This window comes from Geotrypetes seraphini, chromosome 5 (assembly GCF_902459505.1).
Source record: "Geotrypetes seraphini chromosome 5, aGeoSer1.1, whole genome shotgun sequence".
In the NCBI taxonomy this organism is placed as follows: domain Eukaryota; kingdom Metazoa; phylum Chordata; class Amphibia; order Gymnophiona; family Dermophiidae; genus Geotrypetes; species Geotrypetes seraphini.
This window is the reverse complement of record NC_047088.1, coordinates 244,591,520-244,608,561: the sequence shown is the minus strand read 5'-3', so window position 1 is coordinate 244,608,561 and position 17,042 is coordinate 244,591,520. Positions and strand designations below refer to the sequence as shown.

Sequence of the window (17,042 nt, the reverse complement as noted above, 5' to 3'; positions counted from 1 at the left end):
TACAAAGGTGAGCAAATCCACTGCCCGACAGAGGGCTCCGTTTTGAAGCTGTGGCTCTCATCGAACTGCTAGTTGGCTGGCTCCCTTGCCGGAGTTATTTTTCAGTTTAAAGGTGCCGCAGTGGCTCCTCTCACGAGCCGCACTTGCGTCAGAAGATTTCCGATGCAGGCGGGGATCGTTAGAGGAGCCGTGGCGGCACCTTTTAACTAAAAAATAACTTCGGCGGGGGGCGCTAGCAAGCCGGTGAAGAGATGGCAGCATAACTTTTGAGCTCCAGCTACACCATTACAGAATCGATATTTAACCCTATATTTGATAATAAATTCTGGTGAATTCTTCTTGCAAAGATCTTTACTATCGTTATGGCAACTTCCAAAGTAGGAAAGAGGCACAAACCCGACCCACTGTCTCCCAAAAAATCGGCAGAAGATGCCAAAGATGAGGAAGGCTCCCAGAATATCATGGCGGAGCTTAAAGCATTGAGAGCCATGCTTGCTGATGTGGGAATCGACGTTACTGAGATAAAATCTGAGTTAGCTGACACGCGAGAGGATGTTACTCAATTTCAGCAACGTTTACAGACAATTTAGGATAAACAATCAGCACAGCAGTCAACTATTAAAGATCTCCAGGTACAAGTTAAAAAAATAGCCAATTTAGAGCTTGAGCTTGAAGATGCAAATCTCCGCTCTCGGCGAAATAACCTTAGAATTCTGGGAATTCCGGAGGGGACAGAATCAACAGATATGGTTAAATATTTGGAAAATTTCATTCCAAAAATTCTGAATCTTAAATTTGATAAACCGCTAGAAATCGACAGGGCACACCGGGTTCCGTCACACAAGCTAATCAATGCCCGATACCCGCGTCCGATCGTGTTCCGTTTGCTAAGATACAGCCAGATACCAGAAATAATGGCACGAGCAAGGGTAAAATCTTTGAAGCTAGACGGGTACTCCATCTTATTTGTCCCGGATCTAAGTAAGAAAACGGCACAGCTTCGGAAGCAAATGTTAGCCTACCGGCCTAAATTGAAAGAGTTGAATGCAAAATACGGGATGATGTACCCAGCGAGGATGCGGGTAACACTTAACAACAGCACTAAAGATTTTACGGAACCGACTGCACTAGCGGATTTCATCGAGGAAATGAGCCCTTCAACCATTGATGCAGTATGACTGAAGTAATTGAAGTTGTTCTCTTTTTACACGTTTACTGTTATTCAAATAATGAGTACAGTGGTGCCTCACACAACGAACTTAATCCGTTCCAGGAGCAAGTTTGTTATGTGAAACGTTCGTTGTGTGAAACGCGTTTTCCCATAAGAATACATGTAAAACAAAATAATTCGTTCTGCAGCCCTACATTTCCCTCCCTCCACCTCACCTTATATGCAGAGTTTGCCAGCTTTCTTTTTCACCCAGCCGCACGCTTTCAAAAAGCTGTGCACGCGCAGCTGCTGAAGTTGATCAATGTTCTCTTCTCCTGCAACTTCCGGTTTCCGGTTGCGTCAGAGGAGAAGATTGAACAACAGAGCATGCGCGCATGTGCTGCTCTTTGAAAGTGTGTGGCTGGCCGAAAAAGAAAGCCGGAAAACTCGGCATCTAAGGTAAGGTGGAGGGAGATGATGGAACACTGCATTCAGACAGGAGGGTGCTGCTGTTCCCGGCTTCGGCGAGAGTAGTTCCGCCCCCCCCCCCGGGCCCCTCGGGCGACTTCGTTGTGTGAAACGAAGTTCGTTATAGGGAGCAAGGCAAAAAGTTCGTTATGCGCAGCGTTCGCTGTGCGAGGCGTCCGTTATGCGAGGCACCACTGTATCCTGTTTCAGACAACGGTGGATAATGATATTTCACATACTGCTGATAGCAATTGTAACAATACTCTACTGGAGACGCAAACAGATCTTTTAAAATGAGGAAGAAACTTCTCATTTCCACTGAATGGAGACTTATTTAAAGTTATTTCAAATTACCAATTCAACAAACATGGCGTTACCTTCTTCTTCTTGAAGATGAACCACGTGTCTACTGGCGCGAAATTTTCGCGCCTTGCAGCGGTAGCGTCATCATGGCGCCATGAGAGTCTGCAGTAAAACGCCACAACTTCGCTGCCTAATCTAAAGATCACAAACTCCAACCGTGTATGGGAATCCTGATGAGGACCTACAAGTGTGATTACTGCCTTTTCTAACTTCCATTGCTATCGGCATTTACTTGTGTTTTCTGTTTATGTTTCTGTTTCAGCTCTTTGTTTCAGCATTCGGATGGTCTGCATCGCCACTCACGGATTATCTTTTTCATTACCTATTGGATAGTATAATGATTTGAGGAGGTTTAGCATAGGTATAGACACCTGACGATAAATAGAGATTCTCAATTTATGGTGTCTAGTGCTACAGCTACGTTGTTATAATCTCGCTCTCTTATTCTAGTATTATTTACAGTATATTGTTAGATAGTACTTGTCAAACTTTACTTATGATTTCTTAGGTGTTCACATTAGATGCTATGCTGTGATGGCATTTGGCTGTGTGTTCCATATTCCTCTGCTTATATATCATATACATAAAATTACACGGTAATGCAGATTGCATTGATTGTATATGATGTATATGCTATCACCTCTTTTACACAACTTATCAATTCTGTTTTAATACCCAGAATTATTTCTATTCCTGCTTTATTCATTACGTACTGTCAATTAGATGCTGCTCAGTAATTTATCCTTTTGTGCATTCCTTTATACTTTATAGTTTACCCTCTAGTGGGTTAAAGCAATGACATGCACAATGTTAATAACCTGAGTCACTTTGATATTATTAACTTCTTATGCTCATTTTTCACAGTCCTGGACCATCATAGCATATTGTATTATATAAAAGATTACATATCATTCAATCGCTTACCACACCACCACATACATTACTACAATGAGGGAATGGTTCTGATGTTAAGGGTTTAATCTACAGCCACTTATTTTCACCTGTATTATTCATTACTCTATTGGTTAAACTATAGTCATTGCATACAAATACACGCAATGGCATTGAACTGATGTTTTAAGTTTATTTGGTTCATGCTTCACTATTCTGAGAATTGTCCTTTCATGCAATAAACATCACTCCCTTGGTTAAATCATTGATATTCATACAACCACACACACTTGCATTGAGCTGATGTTATAAGTTTACTTGGTTCATGCATTACTGCTCTGCAATCCGACATGTTCCATATCATTCATCACTCCCTTGATTAAATCATTGCTATACATACAGCTACACACACTTACAGTGAACTGATGTTACAGATCTATACGGTTCATGCTTCACTGTTTTGAACTCCATCATTTACTATACTATTCATCACTCCCCTGGTTAACTCACTGCTATACATACAGTCACATACACTTGCACTGAACTGATGATATAAGTGTATTCAGCTCATGCTTCACTGTTTAGAAAATTGACATTTCCTATATCTTACACCACTTACTTGGTTAAAGCATCCACATTCATTCAACCACATATACTTGCACTGAACTGTTGTTATAGGTTTATACGGTTCATGCTTCACTGTTCTGAAAATGGTTATTTCCTATATTGCATACCACTCCTAGAGTTAAATCATTGATATACATACAACCATATACACTGGCATTGAACTGATGTTATAAGTTTATTCGGCTCATGCTCCAATGTCCTGGGAATTACCACTTCCTATATTATGCACCATTCCTATAGATAAATCATTGCTCTACATACAATCACATGCACTTGCATTGAACTGATGTTATAAGTTTATTCGGTTCATGCTTCATTGTGTTGAAAATTGCCATTCCCTACATTATATAACAATACCTTGGTTACAACATTGCTATACATACAACCACATACACATGCATTGAACTGATGTTATAAGTTGTTTGGCTCGGGCATCACTGTCTAGGAACCTATCATTTCTTATACTATACATTACTCCCTTGGTTGAATCATTGTCATCTATACAACTACATTCACATGCATTGAATTGATGTTATAAGTTTATTCGGTTCATGCTTTCTTGCTCTGACAATTGCCTTCTCATGTATTATACATCACTCCCTTGGTTAAATCAGTACTATTCATATAACTGCTGACACTTGAATTGAAATGTAGTTTTAAGATTATTTAGGTCCATCCTCCATTGTTTTGTAGATGGTTAAATTCTATATTATACACTACTCTTTTGGACAATTCACTGATACACAAACATCCATATACATTTGCACTAAACTACAGTTATAAATTTATTTGGTTCATGCTTCACTGATTTGGAAATTATCCCTTACTATATTAAGTATCAATTCCTTGGGTCATGCTGGATTGTCTTGTTTATCATAATATATGTCAATATGCATAACATTATACTTCATCTCCATGTTTTAATTCTAGACATGCATCCTACTACATATGCTTGCCTTGAATTGAAGGTATATTTAGGTACCCTTGCCTCCAACAGTGATTTATGTAATACAACATACACCTGCATTGATCAGATGTTACAGGTTTATTCTGATCATACTATCATGCCTTAGAGCAGGGGTGTCAAAGTCCCTCCTCGAGGGCCGCAATCCAGTCGGGTTTTCAGGATTTCCCCAATGAATATGCATGAGATCTATTTGCATGTGCTGCTTTCATTGTATGCTAATAGACCTCATGCATATTCATTGGGGAAATCCTGAAAACCCGACTGGATTGCGGCCCTTGAGGAGGGACTTTGACACCTGTGCCTTAGAGTGATGTAGCATGGTCCAGCTTTTACATTTGATGCAATGGCTCACACATCACTGTGGACAGTTACAATGGAATAATATTCTTGTTTTATTAAGTTTTCATTATAAAGTATTGGAACTTGGCAGTACACGTCATTGCATATCATACCATATATCACTATCCTGTTTAAATCATTGATATATGTGATTTCGCAGGCACTCACAATGAACTAACACTATAGGTCTCTTTTATACATGCTACCCTGTACTGGAATATCACGGTTTATATCAATATGCAAGGGAGGGGAGATTGATATTGTCCATATCTAATTTTTCTTTTTTTTTTTTTTATGGTTTGATATATGCTATGTACATGTATACTTGAGTGCCTTTCAAACACGTTGCTGACCAGAGAGTATATGCTGGGACTCATTGTCCACCATAAGTCTTACTTGCTACTTATTATATTGATACTGTTCTCTTTGTAATATGCTTTAATATAGAGGTTAATAAAAAGATCTTATATATTACATTTAGCAGCTGGGAAAGGTTGTGCTGCTTCTCACCTGTTCGCTTCCCATAGACATATATACCATATTTTCGTCCGATTTTTTGTTATGGGGACGCAAGTATGGTATCTTGGTACAAACGTGGGTTATTTAAATGATACACATTGCATGGTGCTGGGGCTTGGTTGGGTTCGTAGGGGCTACTGCGGCCTAAATCATCATATACTTTTACTCCTATGTCCTTGAAGCAATTTTCTCTAAATGTAAAGGGTTTTAATAATCCAATTAAGAGAAAGAAGATACTCACCTATGCTTCTTGCAAATCTCCTGATATACTCCTATTTCAAGAAACGCACTTAACAGATATTGAAAGTCAAAAATTAAAAGTTCCTTGGGCAAATGATGTTTATTATTCACCAGCGGTAAATAAGAAGAATGGTACAGCAATGTTGATTAGGTCGGGTCCAAATCTAAAAATCCTTGCCCATAAAAATGATATGGAGGGAAGATGGAATATGGTAAAGATTCAAGTGGTAAACTATACTATTGCTATATTCAGTATATATGCCCCGAACATTGATGACCCGCTATTCTTTGATACTCTCACTTCACTAGCTTTGGCAGAGCATGCACAAGCATATGTTATAGCTGGAGATTTCAATTTAGTCTTGGAACCCTCACTTGATAGGAAATCTACTGTACCCTATAGAATTACAAAAGCTTGGCATAGCTTACACAATATGTTGTCTCAATTAAACTTAATAGATTCTTGGAGATTTCTGCACCAAATGGAGTTGCAGTACTCTTTCTATTCACCTCCCCATAACTCATACTGTCGAATAGACTATTTCCTTATAAGTAAGTGTTTAGCTCCATGCTTATTAAATGCATTGATTAATGAGATATCGATTTCAGATCACGCTGCCATAGAAATATACTTGGATAATCTATTACCTAGACAGACTTCCTGCGCATGGAGATTTAATAATGCATTGCTCGAGGATCCACAGTTCATCCCTTACGTAAGGACTGCCTTAATTGATTATTTTGAGCTGAACACTATTGACCAAGTTGACAGGATCACACTATGGGACGCATGCAAGGCATATATCAGAGGATGCATTATTGCCTATCAAGCAAGAATTAAAAAAAATACCCAATAATCCCTTCTTGATCAAACGTCAGATATTAGAAAATTAGAGATTTTACACCAATCGAATCCATCAAATATGCAACTTTTACAAAAACTTCGGGAAAGTAGATTAAAATACAACTTAACATTAAGTACTCAAGCAGGGAACACGTAATTCATGCAATCCGCATCCTATCATAATTCAAATAACAGAAGTGGACACCTATTAGCTCAATATTTGAAGATGCGCGAAGAGAAATCCTATATTTCTGCTATTTTAGACGAATCCGGTACTAAACATACTGACCCAAAACGAATTATTTAACATTTCAAAGTATTCTACGACTCTTTATACTCTACAGAAATGTCTCATTCTGACTCGAAAGAATTTTTGAAGCCCCTACTTCAACGACCACAATTAAGTTCAGAAGATAACATCCCTTTAGAAGTAGAGATCACGGGCCAGGACATTATAGTGGCTCTATCTTCAATGGCTAGGAAAAAATCCCCGGGACCGGATGGGTACACGGTTGAGTTTTACTCTACCTTCCAAGATATATTAGTACCTCAGTTGTGTCAACTGTTTAACTACTATTCTACAACAGGTGATATTAGGGGAACCTTTACCGAAGCGTCAATAATCGTTTTGCCCAAACCAGGAAAGGATCCGTTGAAAATACAAAATTATAGGCCACTCTCCTTAATTAATGTAGACGCAAAAATATATGCTAAAATATTGGCTAATAGAATTCAAAAAGTACTACCTGTACTGATAGGTAAAGAACAAAATGGATTCATGCAAGGTAGACTTGCCAGTGATAACACCAGATTATTCACCTCAATTATTCAAATTGCCCAACATTCATCTCATCCTTACCTGGCTTTGGCGTTGGATGCTGAAAAAGCGTTCGACCGAGTTGAGTGGGATTTTTTATTTCAGTCAATGTCTTGGTTTGGGTTCTCTGATAAATTTATATCAATGGTCCGGTTGTTATACACTAGACCTTCTACTACTGTTAGAATAAATGGATTAATTTCGGAAATGTTCTACCCCACACGTGGCACTCGACAGGGATGCCCATTATCCCCGTTATTATTCAATTTGGCACTAGAGCCTCTTCTCATTTACATTCGTCAATCTCCTGAAATAGTGGGTATTCGCTGTGGATCAAATGAATTTAAACTTTCTGCGTATGCGGATGACGTGTTAATCTACACTGATCCTGACTCGTTGTCAAATTTGTTACGTTTGATAAGTTCTTACTCCCAGTATTCTGGGTACAAACTTAACACCTCTAAGACAGAATTGCTTCCATTTAATAACCACATATTACAACATGATATCGTGGATCATAACTTTCAGTAGGCTCAAATGAAACTTAAATATCTGGGTATACATTTCGGGTCCACAATAGAGGATACAATAAAGTTTGCAACAGAAGATATAGTGCACATGATTAATACACTTACTACTAGGTGGAGTCCCTTAAACTTATCATGGTGGGGTCGATTAGAAACAATTAAGATGATGATAGCTCCAAAAATTGTATACCCTCTTAATATGCTACCAGTTTTATTTCCTCCATCATTCTATAAAAGGGTGGACCAATTACTGACTAAGTTCCTTTGGAATAATAAGACTCCCAGAATAGCACTAAATAGATTAAAATTACCAAAATGCGAGGGTGGCATTAATTTTCCTAATTTTTTGGAATATCATTATGCCTTTTTGCTCAGGCAAGGGACTAAGTGGATTTTACACAATACCAGTGTGACGCCTGCTAATAATTGGATAACACTTGATGCAGAGACCTATAAATGGACGTCACTGCCATCACTGGCTTTCATTTCATCTTCGGGATTTTTGACTCATAAAGACTATGTGTTAGAGGCCACTATGGCTGCTATTCGTACAATAGATAAACTTTTACCTCATAAATGGAACAATTCACTCCATATCCCAATTTGGAACAACCCCCTTATACAAATTCAAAATATTACAGTAAATTGGAAAAGATGGAAATCAGCAGGTATACAAATCTTAGGACATTTGTATGATGGAAGCAATTGGATACCCTATGATATATTAAGAACTCGATATTGTCTCCCTCCGTTTACATTTTTTCAGTGGTTACAACTTAAGCACGCTTTCCGTGACCTTGTATGTAATAAAACAGACAAATGGGAAGGCCCTGACCTTCTGAGTTATTGTAACACATTTGCTTTTAAGAAAAAGGAAGCTTCTAACTGGTATAAATTGATTCAATCGTATAAATTACCTTCCCAACATTCCACTCAATCCAAATGGCGAAAAGAATTAGGGATACCTTTAGATGAAACAGATTGGACTCAAATGTGGACTGTGATCTATAAGATGACCAGCTCGGCAGCATTATACCAGACCTTTTTCTTTTTGACCTATCGAGCTTTTTGGATACCAAGTAAACTTTCAAAATTAAAAACAGAAAGGGTTGATGGAATATGCTGGTCCTGTAAACTTTCTTTGGGGACGTTTCAACATATGATTTATGATTGCCACTTGTTACATGATTATTGGCATTCGGTGTGGGCACAAATCTGCTCTTTTCTAGAGATTAAGGAACAATTATCATATCCGATATTACTTATTAGCTTAACTAGTTCACATATGTCGATTCCTAGTGACAAAGTACCATTACTTCAGTTTCTCTTGTTAGTTGCACTACGCATCATTCTCACTAACTGGAAAGACTTTTCCAATGTATCCCACATTGAATGGTGGAACACTGTATGTCTTTATGCTAAATACGAAAGAGTGGCGGCTATTCGTAGGGGATTTCTATCTAAATTTGAAAAAATGTGGACATCATTACTTACACATACGGAGTATAGGGTGTGAGTCATGAGCTGCTGTGACCCCTGTGGACCTAACGACCCTACCAAAGCTACTGACCCTTATGATTGCATTGATGACAATGATAATGCTGCTGTGGCTACTGTGATACTATGTTGTAATGTTGTTATGCTGATTATCATTCCTCAATCTAGCCTCTGGGTTGACATATACAGCTTTATATGTAGAATCTTACTGTGCATTCAGCGCCACGTCTGACCAGTACTAGTAGTTCTGGTTCTATTGGTTGTTCCTGTTACTTCTTTATTATTATGATTATGCATTGTCACATGAATGTCAACGCACATACTTTTTGTTGTCACTGTCAGGGATACTGTCATTCATGTATTTTGATGTATATTCAAAAATACTAATAAAGATGATTAAACTTAAAAAAAAAAAAAAAACTTCGGCAAGGGAGCCGGCCAGACCGCGGGAAGAGTATGGAGGATGGAGAAATCCTGCTGCTGCACAGGGAAATGGAGGGGGAGGGAATGCTGCTTCGGCTTTTGCACAGGGAAGTGGGGGGGAGGGGAAAAATGCTGCTGCACCGGGAAATGGAGGGAGAGGGAATGCTGCGGCTGCTGCACAGGGAAGTAGGGAGGGAGACAGAAAGAAAGGAAGAAAGACACAGGGGCAGGGAGAGAGACAGACAGAAAGAAAGACAGCGGGAGGGAGAGAGACAGAAAGAAAAAGATAAGGGTAGGGAGAGAGACAGAAAGAAAGACAGACATATATTCTAGCACCCGTTAATGTAACGGGCTTAAAGACTAGTTACTCAAATAAGATACCTAATTTAATGGCCAGTCTTAATATAACTTAAATGTGGTACTGTAATTCAAATGCCACGCCTAGTATAACTCAAGGGTGCAACCTGCTGTAATGCAGATGCTATACTATCAACCATGTTTAGGCCTGTAATGCAGAAGCTGTACTATTGTCTATGTTATGTCCGTAATCAGAGATGCTGTATTATCAACCATGCTATGTCCGTCAAGAACTGTATGATTACTTATGTCATGTCTGTCATGTCCTGACCTATATTGTGAATGTACTATTGTAACTCATTCTGGGCTCCTTTTGGGAGGATGGGCTAAATAAATAAATAAAGTAAAACTTTAACAAGTAAGTGAAATACAACATGGGACTTTTAACTATTTTTCAGTATGGGAGCAACTCAAAACCAAGGCAGAAGGATAGAACTGGATATTTTGATTATGCATTAGTATACGTTACACTATTTTATCTTTGTAAACTGCCTTCTATTCTGATTTGGCGGTATATCAGATTTTGATAAAAACTTGAAAACTTGAAACTTGGGACTCCTTTTACTAAGTTGTGCTAGCGGTTTTAGCGCACGCTGCTTTGCCGCACATGCTAGATGCTAACGCCAGCATTGAGCTGGCGTTAGTTCTTGGCGCATAGCACAGGGTTAGCGCGCGGGGCAATTCAGCGCGCACTATAAACACTAGCGCACCTTAGTAAAAGGAGCCTTTAAGTAATAGTATCATTTTCTGCCTGTAAGTTTGTTTTTTGCTCTCTGTTGGCTGGGGACATAATCTTGTCATCTGGTTTGTTCTAGCAGAACTCGGAGAAATTAAAGTTATCACCAACAAGAAAGTCCTTTGGTATTTGTTTTCTACATAACATGTTCAGACATAGTTGTGTTATTGCACTTGGTTTGAACAGTTTTCAGTTTTGGGAGACAGATTTGATGAGGTGATTGAAACAAGTCTAAATACAGGGTGGGCCACAGAAAAGTAGCCCGCCTCTAATACCGATGCCAGAAAGTTGGTGTTGTCCCTGGAACAGCGAATAGCGATTGTCCACATGCGATTTTTATCTGTGGGGAAATTTAAAGCAGAATGTGTACGCGTAGAATTGAATCGGTTCAGCGGACGGCCACCAGGATGATCTCGGGACTCAAGGGTCTCTCGTACAAAGAGAGACTGAACAAATTGCAGCTCTACACTCTCGAGGAACGTAGGGAGAGGGGAGACATGATCGAAACATTTAAGTACCTCACGGGACGTGGAGAAGTGGAAGATGATATTTTCTTTCTCAAGGGACCCTCGGCCACAAGAGGGCACCCGCTCAAACTCAGGGGCGGAAAATTTCATGGCGACACCAGAAAGTATTTCTTCACAGAGAGAGTGGTTGATCATTGGAACAAGCTTCCAGTGCAGGTGATCGAGGCAGACAGCGTGCCAGACTTTAAGAATAAATGGGATACCCATATGGGATCCAAGATAAGGAAATTGGGTCATTAGGGCATAGACAGGGGGTGGGTAAGCAGAGTGGGCAGACTTGATGGGCTGTAGCCCTTTTCTGCCATCATCTTCTATGTTTCTATGTTTCAACAATCCACATACCCTGGATGAACTCAAGAAAAACATCACAAACGCTATCCGCAGCATCACTTTTGAAGAGGTGCAAGCAGTATCGGCCAACACGATTCGACATGCCCAAAGGCGCATAGACGTGAACGGGGACCACTTTCGCCATCTGTTGTAAATTGTGGGGTAAGTGAATAAAAACAATCCACTTGCTCATTCATCTTATGCTATCTCCAGAGGTAGGCTACTTTTCCGTGGCCCAACCTGTACAAACATCCTGTTCCATTATCACTGGAAGGTGCCCTAAATTTGGGCCCACCCTAATCTTGCCCAGAATACACCTTCAATATGCCCCCTTTCTATTTAAATGAACTGCAGTGAAAAAATGCTTCTACTTTTGCTTTTCGAAAATCATCACGTGGAAGTTTTTGGCAGATGGACATTGTTTTGCTGTTTTGATACATCCACCTGCTTCAAAAATGAGCTCTTTAGGGATACTGTTGTGCTAGAAATTCTTCTTCAAATTAATGACAGTACTTTGGCCTTTTTTGACACTAGTGCTTTATAAATGTATTCATGAAATAGATACAAATTGTTTATCACACTTTTTGTTTTTTACAGGATATTACATATTCTGAAACAAAATCAGGTAAGAATTGCTCGTTTATGTTTTGCGATAGCCTGTGCTTTATGCCAGAAGTTCCCAGACGAGGTCCGCAAGGGCTACAAACCAGTCAGGTTTTATATTTTCCACGATGAATATGCCCGTGATCTGCTTACATGAACTGCCTCCATGGTGTGCATGTTCCTGAAAATCAGTTGGATGGCCCTGATTCTATAAAAGACGCCTAACTTAATTTACTTAGTTGGAGCCGATAATTGAAACACCATTAAAAAAAACAATTAAAAATTAATTAACCAGTAGGCATCTCCCACTTTGAGGTAGGTGTCTACACTGAGGCACCTGCCAGCAAGTAGAAACATAGAAACATGCCGACAGATAAAGGCCAAATGGCCCATCCAGTCTGCCCACTAGGTATGGTTAGGGGTGAATTTTGGATATGGTACTAGCAGGTGCCTATCTTAGGCGCACTCATTTAGACCAAGAAAACCCTGGCCTAAATGGCAGTATGCCTAAGAATTCAACGCCTACCGGCACCTAAGATTGTTTAGGTGCTGCTAGGCACAATTCTAGAAACAGCACCTAGTGGATGATTGACAATCATGTCTAATGGTTCCTTAAGAGGCGCTCTTTATAGAATCGGGTCCAATGTGTTCATTAAGGACAAAGGTTATGGATCCTCCTGATTTATACAAATACCTGTGTTTGGGTCACGTAAAAGTTTCATTATGATATACAGTAAAACCTTGGATTGCAAGTAACTTGGTTTGCAAGTGTTTTTGCAAGACAAGCAAAACATTTTTATTAAATTTTAACTTGATGTGAAAGTAATGTCTTGCAATACAAGTACATACAGTATACACATATCACAACTGAGCCGTTGGTTCTTCTCTGACGCTGCAAGCATGTAGTGACTGTTCTAAACGAGCAAAGTCTTGCAATATGAGTACATATAGTATACACGCTTTCCATCATCACAACTGAGCCAGTGGTTGTTCTCGCTCTGACGCTGCAGGAGTGTAGTGACTGTTCTAAATGAGTGAGGTCTTGCAATACAAGTACGTATAGTATTTTGTATTAAAGTTTTTGGGTTGTGGAACGAATCGTCTGAGTTTCCATTATTTCCTATGTTTAGTTTACCGTATTTTCGCGGATATAACGCGCACCATTGTAAAACGCGCACAGGGGTATAGCGCGCAGAAATCACGATGATATGTACAAAAACTTTTCTATACCGCGCTCAGGCATATAACGCGCATGCTGCCCGACTCTCCTCTGGCCACCCCGACTCTCCTTTCGCTCTCCCCGACTCTCCTCTGGCCACCCCGACTCTCCTTTCGCCCTCCCCGACTCTCATCTGGTTGCCCCGACTCACCCTGACTTTCGGTGCACTGCCCCGACTCTCCTCTGGTTGCCTCGACTCACCGTTCACCCGCCCTGACTTTCGGTGCACTGCCCCGCCTCTCCGTGCCTGTCCCCCTTGAAGTCCTGTCCCCCCTTGAAGGTCTGCCTGTCCCCCTTGAAGATCTGCCTGTCCCCCCTTGAAGTCCTGTCCCCATCCTGAAAGCCTGATGCCCCCCCTCGACGTCCGATTCTTCTCCCCCCTCGGCAGGACCACTCGCACCCCCACCCCGAAGGACCGCCGACTCCCCGACAATATTGGGCCAGGAGGGAGCCCAAATCCTCCTGGCCACGGCGACCCCCTAACCCCACCCCGCACTACATTACGGGCAGGAGGGATCCCAGGCCCTCCTGCCCTCGACGCAAACCCCCCTCCCTCCAACGACCGCCCCCCCCCCCCAAGAACCTCCGACCGACCCGCGACCCCCCTGGCCGACCCCCCCACCCCCCTTCCCCGTACCTTTGGAAGTTGGCCGGACAGACGGGAGCCAAACCCGCCTGTCCGGCAGGCAGCCAACGAAGGAATGAGGCCGGATTGGCCCATCCGTCCTAAAGCTCCGCCTACTGGTGGGGCCTAAGGCGCGTGGGCCAATCAGAATAGGCCCTGGAGCCTTAGGTCCCACCTGGGGGCGCGGCCTGAGACACATGGTCGGGTTTGGCCCATGTGCCTCAGGCCGCGCCCCCAGGTGGGACCTAAGGCTCCAGGGCCTATTCTGATTGGCCCACGCGCCTTAGGCCCCACCAGTAGGCGGAGCTTTAGGACGGATGGGCCAATCCGGCCTCATTCCTTCGTTGGCTGCCTGCCGGACAGGCGGGTTTGGCTCCCGTCTGTCCGGCCAACTTCCAAAGGTACGGGGAAGGGGGGTGGGGGGGGTCGGCCAGGGGGGTCGCGGGTCGGTCGGAGGTTCTTGGGGGGGGGGGCGGTCGTTGGAGGGAGGGGGGTTTGCGTCGAGGGCAGGAGGGCCTGGGCTCCCTCCTGCCCGTGATGTAGTGCGGGGTGGGGTTAGGGGGTCGCCGTGGCCAGGAGGGTTTGGGCTCCCTTCTGGCCCAACTACACAAAGTACGGGGAAGGCGGGTGGGGGTGTCGTGGGGGTCGGCCAGGGGGGTCGCGGGTCGGCTGGGGGACGGGCGGAGGTTCTTGGGGGGGGTGCGGTCGTTGGGGGGAGGGGGGTTGCGTCGAGGGCAGGAGGGCCTGGGATCCCTCCTGCCCGTAATGTAGTGCGGGGTGGGGTTAGGGGGGTCGCCGTGGCCAGGAGGGTTTGGGCTCCCTCCTGGCCCGATATTGTTGGGGAGTCGGCGGTCCTTCGGGGTGAGGGTGCGAGTGGTCCTGCCGGGGGGGGGATGTATCGGACGTCGGGGAGTCGGCCGGGCAAGAGGGCTTGGGCTCCCTCTTGCTCCGATCGTGGATGCGGGTGCGGGTGGGAGCGCGTGCGAGCGGTCGTTCGGGGTGGGGGTGCGAGCGGTCCTGCTGGGGGGGTGAATCGGGCGTCGGGCGGGGTGGGAACTATGTTTAAAAACTTTTGTATACCGCGCTCAGGCATATAACGCGCGAGGGGTATGCGCGGTACGTAAAATCACGTATAACGCGCGCGTTATATCCGCGAAAATACGGTAGTTTAGTTTGATATACGAGTGCTTTGGATTACAAGCATGCTTCTGGAACGAATTATGCTCTCAAACCAAGGTTTGACTGTAATCTGATTTTCAAACCCAAGTAAAGTGACTTAACGCTCCTGAACTTAATTTGCTAGTGTGCTAGATATTATTCTGCTGACACACAGTTGAACACTAAAGACATCTGATGAGAAAGAGTGAAGCACCTGGGCTGGTAAACAGGGACATTGCTCTGGGTGTTATGCTTGTAGAATGCAAAACAAATTAGTGCATGTATATTAATGCAATGTAACTTGCCTCATTTACCACCATCCGTAGTTGTTTATTACTTTGGATAAATAAGCTTATAAGCAGGGAGGAAAGATCCCTGAAGGAAAAGGAAATAAAAAAAGAAGTTTACAAGTAAAGGAAAAGAATTAAAAAAAAAACAAACATCAGATAAAATGAACTCCAAAATAGCCAAGAAGGAAAGGGGTGAGAAAGCAAAGCCAAATTAAATTTCTCTGGTTCCTAAAAGTTTTTATTGGGAGTCTAGTTTTGTTTATTTTATTTTAAGATTTTTCCATCCTTGGAAAGAAATCAGTGTTATGCTTAGGGAATGTATTAAGCTTAACCCTTTCAGGACCAAGGGACATATTTGTCCCATAACTTTAAAATCCTATAAATTTTGATTGGGATAGTCTACAGTTCTAAATTTGATATGTACGGATTCCATATGATACTGCCTTTATGTAAACAAACTGGTTCCGACATTCATTCATTAGCATCGTTGCCAGATTGACGAGAAGATTCACTTGCCACACTGTCCATAAGCCAGAAGTGTGATTTTTTAAATAAAAATAATGATATTTCACAAAAAAAAATCAATTTTTTGGCATCTGCAAGCCCTTTTTACCATAAAAATGTCGTCAAAACCACAAAAATTGGCCTATGATCCTTATGGTCCTGAAAGGGTTAAAGAACCTTCAACAGTCATTAGATAGATAGGCATAGGAGTAGGCTCTTTATAATTATGACTGGGATAGCCATGCAAATGACCACTAAAAACTGGGAAAATTGGGACAGACTCCATTTTACCTTTTGGTGGGAATTTTTATGTTTATATTATAAAAATGAGAAAATTAATTTGGAAACATCATGCCATAATAAACAGTTTAAATTAACATGGGGTCCATTGACAAATTTTGTTTATTCTGATTAGTTGAATTATACCTTTATTTTCCCTTTTAGATTGCATATCCAGGATGGGTGGGAGGGAGGGGGGGGGTTATATACTTAACAAGTATAGTTTAGGATTTTAATTTCATGTATAATTTAAAGCATTTCTTTTTGCTCTCAAACTAGGGTGGAAGGGAGGGAATAATTATTCTGTATTAATATCTGATTTATTGTAAGTGCTATCTCTGATGATAATTGTATGTATAATTTGAAAGCACTGTTCCAGATTTGAAAATCAATAAAAAGAACCTTCAACAGGTTTTGTGCTCTGTGCAGAAAAGTCAAGAAGAAAATCAGGTCTTGCTAAATGGGCATTAGAACCAGCGCTGTTCGAAAATGATAACATTTATCCTCACCACAGCCACATTTTTAGAAGTCTTTATTGTAATCCAGATTAAGAGCACATAACGGTAACCAAGCTGGTATAACAAAAGCTGAGAAAGAAAATAGCTCATTCCATATCTGAAAATGGGAAGATTGAAAATGGGAAGATTATAACAACTCCCTCTAGGTCAGGGATCTCAAAGTCCCTCCTCGAGGGCTGCAATCCAGTCGGGTTTTCAGGATTTCCCCAGTGAATATGCATTGA

General features: G+C 41.8%; 1 protein-coding gene across 6 annotated transcripts in view; it reads left to right on the top strand.

Moving 5' to 3' along the window:
• The window catches only part of PARP9 (poly(ADP-ribose) polymerase family member 9), an 87,928-nt gene that overhangs the window by 10,175 nt on the left and 60,711 nt on the right, over positions 1-17,042 (top strand). For all 6 annotated transcript variants that reach the window (XM_033945239.1, XM_033945241.1, XM_033945240.1 and 3 more), the window contains exon 3: positions 12,220-12,247. In XM_033945239.1, the coding sequence (XP_033801130.1) occupies positions 12,220-12,247 (28 nt within the window). The remainder of the gene's footprint in view (positions 1-12,219; positions 12,248-17,042) is intronic.